Source organism: Homalodisca vitripennis, chromosome 1 (assembly GCF_021130785.1).
Source record: "Homalodisca vitripennis isolate AUS2020 chromosome 1, UT_GWSS_2.1, whole genome shotgun sequence".
NCBI classification, from domain to species: Eukaryota; Metazoa; Arthropoda; class Insecta; order Hemiptera; family Cicadellidae; genus Homalodisca; species Homalodisca vitripennis.
In genome coordinates, this window is record NC_060207.1 from 160,761,501 (window position 1) to 160,777,495 (window position 15,995).

The window sequence follows — 15,995 nt, forward strand, 5'->3', positions numbered from 1 at the left end:
TATTATTTTTATATATAGTCTTCAAAAACTGAGACTAAACATTTGCATTGAATCAGTCCTTCCAATCCATTGTTACATTATGTGTAGGAAACTTGGTTGCTCCACCTTGCTTTTGGATCATGTCTGTAACATGGTAGGGCACTCATTTGTGCACTTATGAGACAATTAAAACACTTCTTCAAATAGGTTACACTGAAGCTCTTTTCTAGTTTAGGTGTTCCTGATATCGAAATGATGCAAAGAGTTTGTTTTCAACTTCTTCGTCTCCAACTTTTATTGGACCTCAATACACAAACATGAAGTCCTGGACTCCGGTTAAAGGAGCCGGTCTGTGACAGTTTCAGATTTCAGATGCTGCATTGAGCGCAAGGTGATATAATGCTAATCTCAACATTCGCAATGTCTAAAAGTTGGAGGCTACTAGTTTTAACACCTACTTAACTATCGATAAACTGAAGACTCTTAGACCCGTTTTAAACATTTAAAACTCCATTTTTGTTTGTGAAGTTGCCTGAAGTTGAAACCTTTGGTTTTAAAAATCCTTGTCCAAAAATAAAATAATATTGGAAAGTGGTGTTTTACTAACTACTAGTTTCAAAGATAAACTGATAATCGTAATAATATTATAAATGTGACTGTGCCTTTGTTTGTTTGTTTTTCTTTCCTGCGTAAACTATTCAACCGATTGTACAGTAATATTACATGGACATTCTAATGGTCCCTGGGATGAATTCTTACAATCAGTCAAGTCTAGTCTTTACGTTAGTACAGAAGCTTTTAGCAATTACTTAGTCAGACAACAATATTTTTGTCTTGAAGCCTGAAAAGTTGCCAAAAAACTGGTCACTATACTAAATAAACCCACCTTGTCAGTGACTTTTGTAAATATTACAGATTAGCTACTGAGAAACTTTGTGAAGAGGATAATGTCTTTACTAGTTATACAATCAAAGTTTGTAATGAAATCATTGATCAGAAGTTCAAATAATGCCAAATTTTTCCAATTCTATCTTCAAAAACACAATTAAAAGGTTCAACAAAAATAAAAACGAAATAAATTGTACATAAATATTTATTATAAAAACCATACAAATAACAAGGTCTTATATAAATAGAGGGCTATAATAAATAACACTAAAGACAACAGTTATTTTAGTAAAGAAACAATATTTTTACTCATTGTTGAGGACTTTAAATGATATAAAAACAGTAAAACTAATGATAATTTTATAATAATAATGGAAGAACATAGTATTCTAATTTTTGGAAAAACCAACCTTTAGAGTTTTAACTTAGTAACAGTTAAGTTATAGTGAAGAAGTGGGTAGTGACGAGTAAAGTCACTACAAAATGGACAGTGATAAGCAAGAAGCAGAAGATAACAAGAAGATGGAAGAAATAAAAAAGAATAGATAAGAACCTGCAAAATCATGTCAACCATCACCGCTAAAATGCACTCATGTAATGCTTAACATGATTATGGAGAGTAAACCGGGTTCTGAATCTCTATCATATGGTTGCGAAGAAGATGAATTAATCTTCATATCAATAACAGTTTCTTTCATTTGCCTCCTCTATGTCTGTTGTAAATTATTCCTGGTCATTCGTCTATAGCTGGATCCATGTATTTACCATGTAGTAAATAAAGGTTTGCTTATACAAATTAATTTACAATACATTATTTAGTTTATTTCTGAACAGAAATGTATAAATTATTATAGTTTGGCTTATAGGCATTTCTTGGTTTATTGTCTATTCCCTAAAAATGTAAAGAACATGTGTGTATTTACATACATCAACAAAATATACTTTTTCAAAATAAGTCAATACAACTATGTTTCTGAAATAAAAATAATATTTTGAACACAACGTTTGGATTTGTAAATGTACATACTTATGGGTCAGCATTTAGACATAAATATAATTTTTGTTATTTACAAATTTTAGAAAAAAATAATAAATATACATTCTAATTTTAAAAAATTGTTAGGTTTACAGTTTTGTACACAACTTGATCTGAAGAATTTATATACATCAAGTTACATTTAAAGTACAACATTGATTATAGGTTTTACAGATGATTTTGATGCCACTATGAGAGTTAAAAGTACAGATACCAAGACCACTTACATTAAATAATATAAAATATAAATTAAGTTTCTAACGTTTTTAAAAGTTACAATAATTTTTACATTTATTTATCTCATAACAATTATGGAGGATGAAAGTATGATAAAACTACTCCTGGTAAGTGTGAGGATGTATGTATGAAAGTATTATTATTTTTATGTTGTAGTGTTTTGATTAATTGACGCAATTTGCTAACCGTTGTCAATCAGTTGAATTAATAGCTATGCTAATTGCATTTGGAAGAATTTTACTTTTGGCAAAATAATTTGCCTCAGATTTTTCTGAAATGTGTTTGTACTCTAGTAAATGCACAAAGGAAGGGGAAAAGGCCAACAATTTAAAGAACACAGGACATGTATTGAGACTGAGAAACCGAAGTGCCTCAATCCACAGAGCATGACATAAAGATAAATTTAGTATAATTGTGTAATTTTTACATGCTGCAGTATTGTTTGGATTTTAAAAGGGATTGCATAACAATCTTAAAGAAAATGAAGATGAATGAAACAGAACATGTAACATTCGGTAACTTAAATACTTTTCAAGTTATTTTGAACGAAGCTTCTTTGCTGGGGGCTGTGATGAATTTCCTCTCTCCCTTTGGGATACTTGGGGCTCATTTTCCTTGCCTCTGACAACTGATGAGTTCCCTTGGCTCGGTTGCACATGAGATATCTCCATATCTTCGTCTTCTGAACCACCCTGAAAAGATTTACTCCTTTAGTAAAACCAAACGCCACTTGATGAATGTTCTATCTTTATACCTTTTAACACATTGTTGCGGCACAAAACTGATAACTGAGGAAGTTTACACACAATAAACAAGAGAGAACAGTAAATGCCTCCTAATCAGAAAGCTGTTGGTTGTATTACTTTTGACTTCTCATTGATTTGAATGTTATATTGGTGTAGCTAATATTCTCAAACCCTTTATCTCATAGTTAAAAGTTACAGCAGTTTACCTCTGTAAATTTCTTACCTAATAGTTATATGCATCAAATCCTAAAATGTCTTATTTTATGATAGAATAGCAAGTCACTACTTAAATTTCTTAAAATAGTAATAACAAAACATTACCTCCAGTTTCTTATTTCATGGGCCTACACCACTGTCCTTTTCTGACCACGTGTTTGTGAAGCTCACTGCTCTAAGTTTGTTACAATTGTTGTAAAAAATCACTTCCTTATGTTTTCTATCTTGTAATGTACTTACATAACATTATTGCAAAATTTACAAAGGTAAACTGCTGTAACTTTATAACTATGAGATAAAGGGTTTGAGAATATTAGCTACACCAATATAACATTCAAATCAATGAGAAGTCAAAAGTAATACAACCAACAGCTTTCTGATTAGGAGGCATTTACTGTTCTCTCTTGTTTATTATGTGTAAAAATATTACAAAAAGTGACTCCTTATTTGACAAAGAGAACTGCAGCAAACACACCAAACAATGCACATATCTCAAATGAATGCCAAGGATTAAAAGTAAGAAAAGAAAAAACAAAAAAAGTTTTCTCAGTTCAGCAGGAGGAAACCAATCACAATAACAAACAAATAAGCCCAAAAAAGCAAAAAAGTTCTTATATGTGCGGATAGCCATGGCCCTAACTTGGCTTTCCATTTAAAAAAAAAACTCAACATCGTTTGAGGCTGTTGGCTTTGTTAGGCCTGGGGGGTTATCTGAGCAAATTTTGAACTCCCACAACATTGATGGAGAAGCTCTGGGACCAGATGATGTTCTTGTGATAGCTTGTGGATCCAATGACGTAGCCCGAAACGAGGCTGAAAAAGCAATCACCTCAATCAAAGAGACTTTAGAAAAATATAAGAGCTCTAAGATAATATTAGTGGATTTGCCTTACAAGACACGATTTTGAGGGACTGGTCCTGTGTAAATAATGAAATCAGAAAATCAAATGAATCTCTAGAGGCTATAAGTGTTAAATTTACTAATGTATCTTTGGTGAAGAGCAGTATAGCAGACAGACAGTTACACACATGGCATGGGATGCATTTCAATTATAAAGGAAAGCAGAGTGGCTCGCCAGAAAATATGTGAGGAACTGACTAAAGGAAACTCAACCAGAACTGCCTACGTCGCAGGAAAAACATCCGGATGCAGTCACCTTTAGTAAGAGGGGAGAGTAATAGCAACACAGAACACCTGCAACCGCACAATGGTCTAAGCTCCACTGAAGTAACCTGCATCTTGGATCTCACTTCAAGCTCCGAGCCACTACCAGTTGAAGAGAAGGAGTAAAACAAACATCTTCGGATAGGCTCTCTAGTGTCAGTGATGTCAATCAAACCAACCCTTTAAACCTAAATGTTTGGCCCCCTTTAAAACAAAAATGATGAGTAGCGATAGTAATAAAATTATTTTAAATAGTATTACAGAGTTGAAGTTGGTTTTAGATAAAATGTACAATGTAGATGATTATGAGAATTATATTGATAACTTAGACATATTAGAAAATACTTTTGTTAATAGAAATAACTGGTTACTTCATTACAATGTTCAAGGTCTTCTGTCCTTTACAAAGTTAACAGAATTACAAATGTTTGTAAATAAAATTTCCCATTAAAAGTCATTAGTCTCAATGAGCACTGGTTGAACAGCTCTCAGCTATTCAAATTAGAATACTTTTGAATGTTTTGTATTGGCTTCTCACTATATTAGGGTAAGTAAGTACTAGAGTAAGGTTCCTGTATTTTAGTTAAAAAAGGTACACAGTTTATTGAAAGAAATGATTTGATTGTTTCTCTCAAAGAAGATTTCGTTTTTGAGAGTTGTTGTATAGCAATCCCTAATGAGAGCCAACTTGTTATTTCAATTTATCATAACACAAATAAGTCCATGTAGATGGCTTTTTGATTAAACTTGAAAAAAACTATTTAAGGCACTAAAAAGAGAATCTAAAAGAAACCAGGTTTATATAACATCAGACTTTAATATTGATATTTTGGAGTCATGCAGAGATTACAATTTACGAAAATAGGTTTTTAAAATTTACTGATTTCATATGGGTATACTTACAATTTTAAAATGCCAACTAGAGTAACTAAGGAGACTATGTCATGTATAGACAACATTATTACCAATAATAGAGTTAAGCAAAGTAAACTATTAAATATTGAGCTAGGTTTATCTGACCATAGAGCCTTATTAATATCAGTTGATTGTAAGAATGATTTTATAGCACAAAAAGGTTCCACTAGAAAAAGGATATTTACAGCTCAGAATATTGCTGGTATGGTTGACTGTATTATTAGTAATACATCATGGAATGTTTGTCAATTAAGCACTGTGCAGGAGAATTTCAATAGTTTTCTTAGCAGTTTTAAGACATGTTTTGAATCTTTTTTCCCTTATAAATCTGTCAAAGCTAAATGTGTATCTAAAAATATTTTAAAAAACAAGAGATGGATCACAAATGGTATAATCGAGTCAAGTAAGAAAAAAAGGGAACTACATAAAATAGCAAAATCTAGCAATGATGTAAATTTTATTCAGTATGTGTTAAAAGATTACAAACACATTTTTAAAAAAAAGTTTGTACTGCTGCTAAAAGAATGTATAACTGTAAATATATCAGTGATTCCAAAAACAAAAGTAAAGCTGTGTGGCATGTAGTGAAGTCAGAGTTAGGTATTAGTACGACTAAAAAACAAGGACTGTACAAGACTCAAAATAAAAGATGAAATTTGTGTAGACACTAAGCACATTGCTCATCACCTCAATATTATGTTTGTAAATACTACTTATAAAATTAGTGCAAACCCACAGATCAACTCTGCGATTCAACTTTTAAGTAACTTTAATTGTAATAAGCAAGCCTCATTTGTCTTTTAAAAATGTTAGTGCACAAGAAGTCCATAGAGTAATAATGAGTCTGAGGAAACACAAAATCCGTTGCGTGGGATGAGATCCCAGTTGCAAGTGCTGAAGGCTTCTGCGTTTTACATCTCACAACCTCTGGCTTTAATTATTAACCACTCTTTCATGTGCGCGATCAATTTCCCTCGCAACTTAAATATGCAGATGTAATACCAGTTTTTAAAAAAGGGGAAAGGCAAGACCCTAACAACTACAGGCCAGTGTCAATATTACCTAGCATATCAAAAGTCTTTGAAAAGATAGCCCACAAGCAATTATGTACATATTTAGAAAACAATGGTTTCCTCTGTAAAAATCAGTATGGCTTTCGCTCTGGCCACAGCACTATTGAGGCAGCATCTGAAATGATTGAGCAAATTCTAGAGGCCTTGGATGGGTCGCAGGATACTGCTGGTATTTTCTGTGACCTATCCAAGGCCTTTGACTGTGTAAATCACTCATTACTTGTAAGTAAACTTAAATTTTATGGAATCTTAGGTAAGCCTTTGGAATGGTTCCAATCATTCCTTACTGATAGGAAGCAAAGAAGAATATTACTCAACAATAATGGCATAAAAACATACATCATCATGGGCAAACATATGTAGTGGTGTACCACAAGGATGCATTTATATGTGATACACAGAAAACTTGGATTAAAATGTGATGAGTTCAATTATTTCTTTTTTAAATAATGTTGAATCTATTGTACAGAATATAGCTGGGGTCTCATCATGAATGTTACATACTATCTTAATAAGTTAAGTCATAACCAAGGCTGTGATGTTTTTTCTGTTGGTAATGTAAGTGTAGATGAGGTATATAGTGCCATCCTCTCTCTTAGTAATAGTGTTAGTTTAGATGTATATTGTCTTAATTCACAAATATTAAAACTTGCTGCACCGTATATTGCAGAGGTTATGGCCTATTTGTTTAATCAATGTATTGATAACTCAGTGTTCCCTTTACATTTGAAGTTATCAAAAGTAGTTCCTTTGTTTAAAAAGGTGTAAAAACTGATTATTGTAACTATCGGCCAGTGTCCATAATACCTGTTATTGGAAAGGTGTTTGAATTGTTGTTGAATAGAAAAAATAGGTGGCTATTTTGAAAAACATAAGCTATTTTCTGATGATCAGTTTGGATTTAGGCCTAATAGAGGCACATGTAATGCTATTGTTAAATTTATGAAAAAATTGTAATGAATGGCCTAGATGTAAAAAATAAAGGTTTTAGGTAATTTCTATGACATGTCGAAGGCCTTCCATACTATATCACATAGTAATATTATTAGATAAGTTAAAATATTATGGTTTCGATAAATCTGCTTTGAACTTAATTAGATCTTACCTATCAGAAAGGCATCAGTCAGTCTACTATAATAATAATTTTTCTTAATTCTTAATTACCTCCTCCTTAGTCGATGTACAACTGGATACAGCTAGGGGTCCCACAGGGCTCAATTTTGGGGCCTACCATGTTTATAATTTACATCAATGATCTATCATCAGCCTTTACAAATGATTATGTAAGTGCCTACATGTATGCTGATGATTTAGCTGTTCAAATTAATTGTAAATATGCTAGTGTAGCTAATCACCTCCTTATGACTTCTAACTACATAAATCGAAGATTGGACAGCTGCCAACTCATTATGTTTGAATAATGATAAAAACTCAGAGTATTAATTCAGTTTTAAAACAAGAAATGAGGACAGTGTTAGGTTTTTAGGCCTGTTCGTGCAATCTAATGTTAAGTGGAACATTCATGTTGAAAACTCTATGTAAAAAAGGTTCTTAAAGGTATTTTTATGCTTAGAAAACTTAAATCTTTTGTAAGCATAGATGTGTTGAAAGCTGTTTACTTTGCCCATATTCAAAGTCATTTATCTTATGGAATTATTGTGTGGGGGCATTTTGGTAATGTAAGAAGACTATTTTTATTACAGAAGAGAGCAGTTAGAGTAATGTTTAATGTTAGTAGTAGGACGCACTGTAAGCCACTGTTAGCAACTTGGTATTTTAACTATTATTTCTCTATACATTTTAGACTGTTTATTTATATATCAAAACTAATTTAGATACAATTCCTACAAATAAATTCTATTCATAGTCATTTTACCAGACAAAACAATTTCCTTAGAGTAAATCAGTGCAATTTTCAAACAACTATAAACAGTTTTTGTGAATTTGGTCTGAGGCTTTATAATATGCTACCATACAATGTTAAATTGCTCAATGTAAAACATTTTAAAAATGAAATTAGATCTATTTTATGTGATATTTGTGTATACAATGTCGAAGAATTTGTTAATTTCTTAAAAACAAAACAAAAAAAATGTTTAGGTAGATGTTTGTGTAATGTGAACATATTTTAAACTAGTATTTTATAGCATGCTGTATGCAAATGATGCTTATGACACTATTCTCTGTTATTATTTGTACAGTTTATGAATAAAGAATCTTTTGACTTTGACTTTGATCTATTTTGAGTCCTTTATTGTTTATTGTTTTTATAAATGATCTGCCTTATAATGTTAAAAATAATTTGATATTGTATGCAGATGATACTACATCCCTAGTAAAATGTAACCGAGGACAACATATTAAATCAGAAATTGTTAATTCGCTCATAGATTTAGAAAAATGGTTTACCATATAAATGGGCTTGTACTAAATAGTGATAAAACTCAAATTGTAAAATTCCAAACATTGCAAAGCAAAACACTGTCAAATTTTTCAGATAAATTTCAAGAATACAAACTCTGACTGCTGTAGATTTTAGTAAATTTTTGGGGCTCCTTATTGATAAAAATTTTGTCCTGGAGACCATACATAGATGTCTTAAACAAAAAAACTGAGTTCAGCTTGCTACCAAATGTTTACATTAAGGGAGTTGGTAGACATTAAGACTAGGCTTATAGTTTATTATTCTTGCTTTTATTCACTAGCACAGTATGGAGTACAAATATGGGGCAAGCTGCTCTGGCATTATCTCTGTCCTCAAAATTCAAAAGAGATACATAAGAAACCATGCTATTTTTGAATATAAGAACCTCATGTAAAAAAATATTTACAGATTTAGAAATATTGACAATTCCATCATTGTATATTTATAGTTGTTTAATTTTTATTCATAATCGTCTAAATTCAGGAAATATAAAGCAACATGAGCACCAGTATAACACCCGTTTTAAAGATAGACTGCAATTTTCCTGAACACAAATTAACATTATATGAAAGTTCACCAAGTTATATGGGAACTAAATTTTATAATAAGCTTCCTCCTCATTTAAAACAGCTTAAAATGTCTTGTTTTTAAGAACTCAGTTAAAAGTCTACTAATTAGTAAAGCTTACTATAGCATAACTGAGTTTTTACATGACAGTCTTTACGATCACATGTTTTAATGTTTGTAATATTTTAATGTAATGTAAGTTTTTATTCTGATGTAATTGTATTACAGATTTAGTATTTATTATTGACAAGCAAACCAGTTCACACACCAACATCTGAAGTTGTAAAATCTGTGAATGTTTTGTTGCAATAAACTTCTTGATTCTTGATTCTATTCTCAGAATTTTCTTGTCTCATTGTAGTAACACCTCATACTTTAAAGATGACAAAGGTTATAACGAATCACTCCCTCTTAAGTTTCTTGTACAACAACCACACCTACTTCTAAGTTGATTACAATGATTGTTACAAATAGCTCCTAGCCAACAACACCATAAAGCATGAATTTTGATTAAAATGAATGGCTACTTGGCTGCGGCAGGCATTTATCAGAAAAAGTAATAGTTTCGAATTAAACTACAATATATTGCTTTACTTATTTTGAATGTTGTTTTACATATGTAATGCAATTGGGCTGATCAAAGTGTATTGCAAAGAGAGTACCTACTACAGGGATGAGTATTAAGCCCAGTGCTCTTTATTTTTTTAAGTTAAATAAGATAAGTTAAATGTTTAAACTACATCAGGAACTATGGAATGCAGCTATGTATGCACACAACTGAAGAACTGGTATAAATGTGTACATATGAATACTACCCCTAAAATGACTGCAAAAATCAGGTAGAAAGTTAATCTTGAAACGATTTTATGCATAAATTCAAGCAGTTTCTTACCTCCATAACCATGACACAAACCTTAACAAATTTTATCCCATGGTTACAACCACTTTATACAATTTTTAATTCATGTTTGTGGTGGATACTTCCTGAAATTTTATCTCAGATTGCTGCAATTTATTACCTTGTAGATATGATATCTAACTTCTATATCTAAGGCAGCACAACATTTTCTTTAATTTCTTACCTCATGGTTGCGCCGCATCACTTCTTGCAGTTTTTTGGTATTTATACGGAAATCTCTTGTTGTTGTCAATTTCATATTAGTTATCAAACCATCATCCTGAAACAATGTATAGTATTGTTCATGTATAGTTCATTCATTTCAAATACCAGTACAAAAATGTACTACCACAGAAGTAGAGAAATTGTATTAATTCCTAATTTGATACATTCTAAAAATATTAAAATTTATTAGAACAAGAGTGTTCATATATTGTTCATACCTTCAGAAAATACAGCAGTTATAGAACTCCTATGTTGTGTCGACTACAATTAGTGCAACTGCAACTACTCACACACAACAAAGGTTGTGGTTCGTGGAGCACAAATTAAACCTATTGACTGCCCTAAACAACATTTATGTTGATGAAAATTAATTGATATTATTTTATTTACAAATACAAAAGATTTCACATAAACAGTGTTGTACTTAGAAAAAGCTGAAGGACTTGGTGAGTACCAGCAAAAGAGTAAGATTTTTGGGTATGACCCCAAGTTCCCCAAAAAGTGAAGAGAACGTACAATAAAATGTGGGCTAATGCATGATTGAGTGATTCGATGTTCTTTTTTGTTGACAGACCAATAAAAAGTAATGTTTATATGGACATGTTAAAACAGGAAGAGTATTGTGTTGAAAATTATATTCTTGTATTGTAACAACAAGAAGGCATGCCTTCCGATTACGGTTGTGCTGTATATCGCAAGGATATGTTTCTGGAACCATGTCTTTGCTCTTGTAATCATAGAAAACCAGACTCTACAACACTGGATTTTTTTTCTATGGATATCTTAAAATAGAGTAAATTGAGGAGATTCAGGACTTGCAGCTTCATCATGACACTGAAATGATCCAGTATACCTGGACAGAAGTAGATTATCTGCTTGACATTCAACAGAGCTCAAGTAACCTGTACTTATTAACGTATATATTATATGTTAACATATAGTAACACAACTATATTTTGTATTTTTTTTAGAATTTCTTTTTACACCTCCATGTAGTTGGATGTGGCAAAAGCACATTTTGCCAATGTCCTTATAGTGGAATACTGACATTAAAAGTGTTAATGTGTAACATTTCAAAACATAAAGTTAAATTTACAAACAATTTTTATATCCACAATAATAAGTTCAACTTCATCAAAGTTACTATTGTACAACACAGACTATACAGTTTGGGACTCTGGGCAAATCCTGGATGTAATACTCTTACTAGCTGTTGATTCAACTGAGGTATGTAGAATTCCCAAAACTTAATACATAATATGGCAATGTCTGTATCAGTGTCTCACCTTGCACTTCTTACTGAGTAGAGTGACAGCCTTGGAGAAGTTCTCCAGGTCAGATACCAACCGAGGGATGTAAATAGCTTGTTTGCGGGCCTGACTCAGTACCTGAGCCTCCTTCACTTTCTTGTCTTTAGTGTCTTTTCCCAGTTCCTAAACAGAGAGCAGAAGTATTTGTTTCAGCAGAGTATTCATATTTTCAACTTATGAATACATTTATACATATGTATACAGTAGAACTCCGATTATCCGAACCCCTATTATCCGAATCCCCAATTATCCGAATCACGATTCGGTGAAATTATGTAAAATTTGAAAGTCGTCAAATAACAGTGAAGGCGCCCGCTACAACCTCAAGGCAACGTACTTTATTGGAAATGTTCAAGTGAAAAACTACACAGGACAAATATGTACTGTATGTAGCCTATTGCACATTTCATCACTTAATTTATCATTTAGTTTATGTACTAGTACTTTTCGTTAATCTGTATTGCTGTACTGCATTTTTATTGCTCATGTTTATTACTGTACTCTATAGTATTAAAATAACAACGTTTTCAATGCACTTTTGTTTATTTAATGTAAAATACTCCTTTTTTGCATAATTTCCATGCTAAATCCAACTATCCGAATTTTTGCATATCCGAATCGGCCTGATCCCCAATTAATTCGGATAATCGGAGTTCTACTGTATATATATTTGGGCCATTTATGAAATAAGAAATTAATGTTTTAAACCAAATATATCAAATCATTCTTCATTACCATATTTACTCCATTCACATGTTTAGCCCAAATTTTATGAAAATTAAAACAACAAAAATATCACTTAGGATTCAAAAAAGCAAGGAGACAAAAAATCAAATATGAGCCACAGAATTCAAAGCCAAGAAATAGGTAAAAAAAATCTTCTGTTGAGGATTAACTAGAAAACCTAATCAAATTATTAAAATTAAAGAAATCTCATCCAACAAAGCATGGACATGCACAATGATCTTGAAATCCAGAAGAAGGTATAAGAATAAAAACGACCACTGAAGGTGCTAAAGGGCATGTTGTGCGCCTTTATCTCCTGAATTTGGATTTCAAATCTGTATTATTTGACAATTGAGTTTCTGTTGTCAAGTTTCAATAACTGATATCCACTCATTTCTTCAGGTATAAAATTCTAAACATAGGGTTAGACATGCCAAAAATTAAATAATTCAACAAAATTAGAACAAACAAACCGAAGTCAATTTCACTTTGATTTAAACAAGTTCACCACCAAGTTTTGTAAGTTCTTATTTTCTCACTTGCTTGTCATTATTTTTTAAGTTTGACACCTATACAAGAGAGCTAATGATGGTTCTTAATATACGTTATCAATTGTAACAACATTAGTACACATACTATTAGCAAAATAAAATACAGAATGGGACACAAATCACGAGCACTTGTGTCTACCTTCCCCATATCAATCAAATCAAATTAAACTTTATTCACAATTTATACATAAATAAACACACAAATATTGAATGGCATCATCACAGTTTTTGCTTCTTAAATTATTTACAATAGACTATATTAACAACGGCTTAAATATGTTGTACATGTTTATATTATTAGTAGCACACCCCTGATTTCCTGTTTTAATATTCTCCATGCTGTTTATTAATGGTCAGTGTAAGGAGCAAAATTTAAGGTTAGGCAACATCCAACATTTTTATGTCTTCTCGTAAGACATATTTATGTATTGATAACCTTATTTGTTTTAGGTTCTTTTGATAATCTGATTAATAATTGTTTCCCAAATTTTAACCTCTTGACTATGACGCCGGTGTTAACACGATTCCAGTTGTTCAATGTATGTGTGATCTAATCACATTTTGTATTTAACGAATATTGAAAAGCAAGACAATGGCTTCCTCACCTCGACATAAAGAATTAGATCTGCCACTTGGCTGGAGAGATGGGAACCAGCCAGCTTCACCAGTTTGCCAAACCTGAAAACATTACATTTTGAATTAAAGTTAAATATATGAGTTTTTATTTAAATATAATAACCGGAAGTTGAGCAAAACAAATTTGGTACACATGTTAGGGAAGAGTTAATTAACTATGTGGAATGGGTTCCCTTCTTGCAGCTTTCTTTTTAATCAGCCCTTTAAAAATATGAAGTACAACCGAATGTTCTTAGCCCCACCACCTCTCCCCACTACAGTTGTCCTCCGTCACATTTAAGAGCATTCACAGCCCTAGCAGTTCTCTACCCATTCAGAACAGTAAACTTAAGTAACATCTGGTGATAATTTGTACAAGCTTTGCAGTCCCCAGATGTGGTGAATGCTAGAGAGAACATGTACATCACTCATTGTAACATGGAAAAGCCAGTATAATAGGGTGAATAAAAAGTTAGGACGTCCTCCCCCCTCTATTTTGTTCCAAAGTTTTTATAAGGAGATATCTTTTGGGTAGTGGGGCAATGTGGAAAAGAAATTTCATTTGGTGATTTTGAAAATCTTTTAAGTCCCCCAAAAATGCGGGAGTTAGGGGGTAACTCAACAATTTTAAATGTAAATCCCTTGCAAGTGACCCCTCATTTTTAAGACTTAATAAACTTATAGAATTGTGTAAACTAGAGATCGTCTCTTTCCCTTCCAAAATAATAGCCAGTTACCAGAACAATAATTTTAATAACTCACCACATTGCAAAGTCAAATCAAATGTTCAAACTGAAGTCCTCCTACTATTTGGCAGTGAGACAAGCGTAGGGTAAGCTCCTCTCTCACGTTTTGAAAAGTCTTAAGTGAAATTATTGAGCTGCTCTCAAAATCCCACATTTTTGGGGGACAAAATAAATGTTCAAAATCACCAAATGAAACTTCCTTTCCAAATCTTACCACTACCCAAAGGATATCTCCTTATTTAAGCTTTAGAATAAAATAGAGGGAGAGGGCCTGACTTTTTATTCACCCTGTATATACCTTTGGAAAGTCCAAAGAACAAAATATGAACAGAGTAATTTAGTTACCTCAATTTACCTAACTTTACTTTCTCTATCAAGCACTGAACTGTAATAAAGAATGGTACCAAAAGTGATCTTGTTTGATTTAATAACTGACAGTGAGTCACCTGGCATGCTGATAGTCTACACACTGCGGAGAACACTTGGAGGTGAAGTACTTGGTGAGGGCTGTGAGTACAGTGTAAGAGCGAGACAACAGCCGGAACACAGCCTCTGTGCAAGGTCCTGCTGGTACCGCCACACAACACAGTGACTGTGTGACATTCACACAGTGTCCCAGCTGACTTACTACATTCTTCTCTTCTCTGCAAATCCTCTCTCGTCCTATCAGTGATCATATACCTAACATTACTACTGCAAAAATATTAACACTTTTAAGCCTATAAGATTTTGATATTGCATTCGTATGAAATCTTACCTATGTGTATGCAGTATAGCATTTTAAAACTTCTTATAATTTATAAATTTTACTACATATAGACAATTACTTTAAAACATTCAATTCCAGCACAAAAATTGTATACCACATCCAAAATCCCAAATTTAGTTACTAATTGTATTTATTTAATTGTACATTTTTAATTGCTAAATGTAATAAATTTTATCAAAAAATAATATTATAAATAAATAAAATGTACTATGAGACTACCAAGCCATCATTGGTACTAACGATGTTGACATGCTTAATCCTAACCAAATATTGGCATTCATACTATAGATACAATATGTAATGGTAATCATGTAGAGATAAAAATCATACTTTTAATACATAAGAAGATACTTCTTAAATAAAAGTACAATGACGCCACCGTGGTACCATCGGTACTAACAATGTTGATATGGCTCTTATTGACGGAATATTGGCACTTAAGTTAGACTGTTGATATAATTTGTACTGGTATTTATATGGTAATAATATTGCAATAAATATAATAATTTTTATACCTAAAAGTTACATATTACATAAAAGCACTTTAATACCACTGTGGCATCATTGTTACTAATAGTTACTTAAAATCTCACATAGAAATAGCATTGGTTGTGAAGCTTAGAATTCTATTGCAATATTAACTAAAGACTGTAAAAATATATACCAAAATATATAACAACCATGCATATATTTATTTTTTTCTATATCTCTGAACCTCTTCAAATTCCTATAAACATGAATGGTATTCTTGGGTTACTTTTTATGTTATCGGACACTCTCAAAACAATTAAGAATGACAAAAATTGGTTTGATGATGATTTGATTTAAATCTAGCTTACGCTAATAAAGCTACTTGAGATGGAGATTTGAGAACTGGGAATATTTCGTATGATTCGCAATCAGATTCA

General features: G+C 31.9%; 1 protein-coding gene across 1 annotated transcript in view; it reads right to left on the reverse strand.

Moving 5' to 3' along the window:
• Positions 1–1,054: 1,054 nt before the first annotated feature.
• LOC124375221 (Fanconi anemia group I protein) overlaps positions 1,055–15,995 on the reverse strand; it is a 53,757-nt gene continuing 38,816 nt past the window's right edge. The window contains exons 23-27 of the mRNA XM_046833355.1: positions 14,765–14,981; positions 13,563–13,635; positions 11,657–11,803; positions 10,330–10,425; positions 1,055–2,832 (exon numbers count right to left, since the gene is read on the reverse strand). Coding sequence (XP_046689311.1) covers positions 2,677–2,832; positions 10,330–10,425; positions 11,657–11,803; positions 13,563–13,635; positions 14,765–14,981 — 689 coding nt within the window. The 3' untranslated portion in view covers positions 1,055–2,676. The remainder of the gene's footprint in view (positions 2,833–10,329; positions 10,426–11,656; positions 11,804–13,562; positions 13,636–14,764; positions 14,982–15,995) is intronic.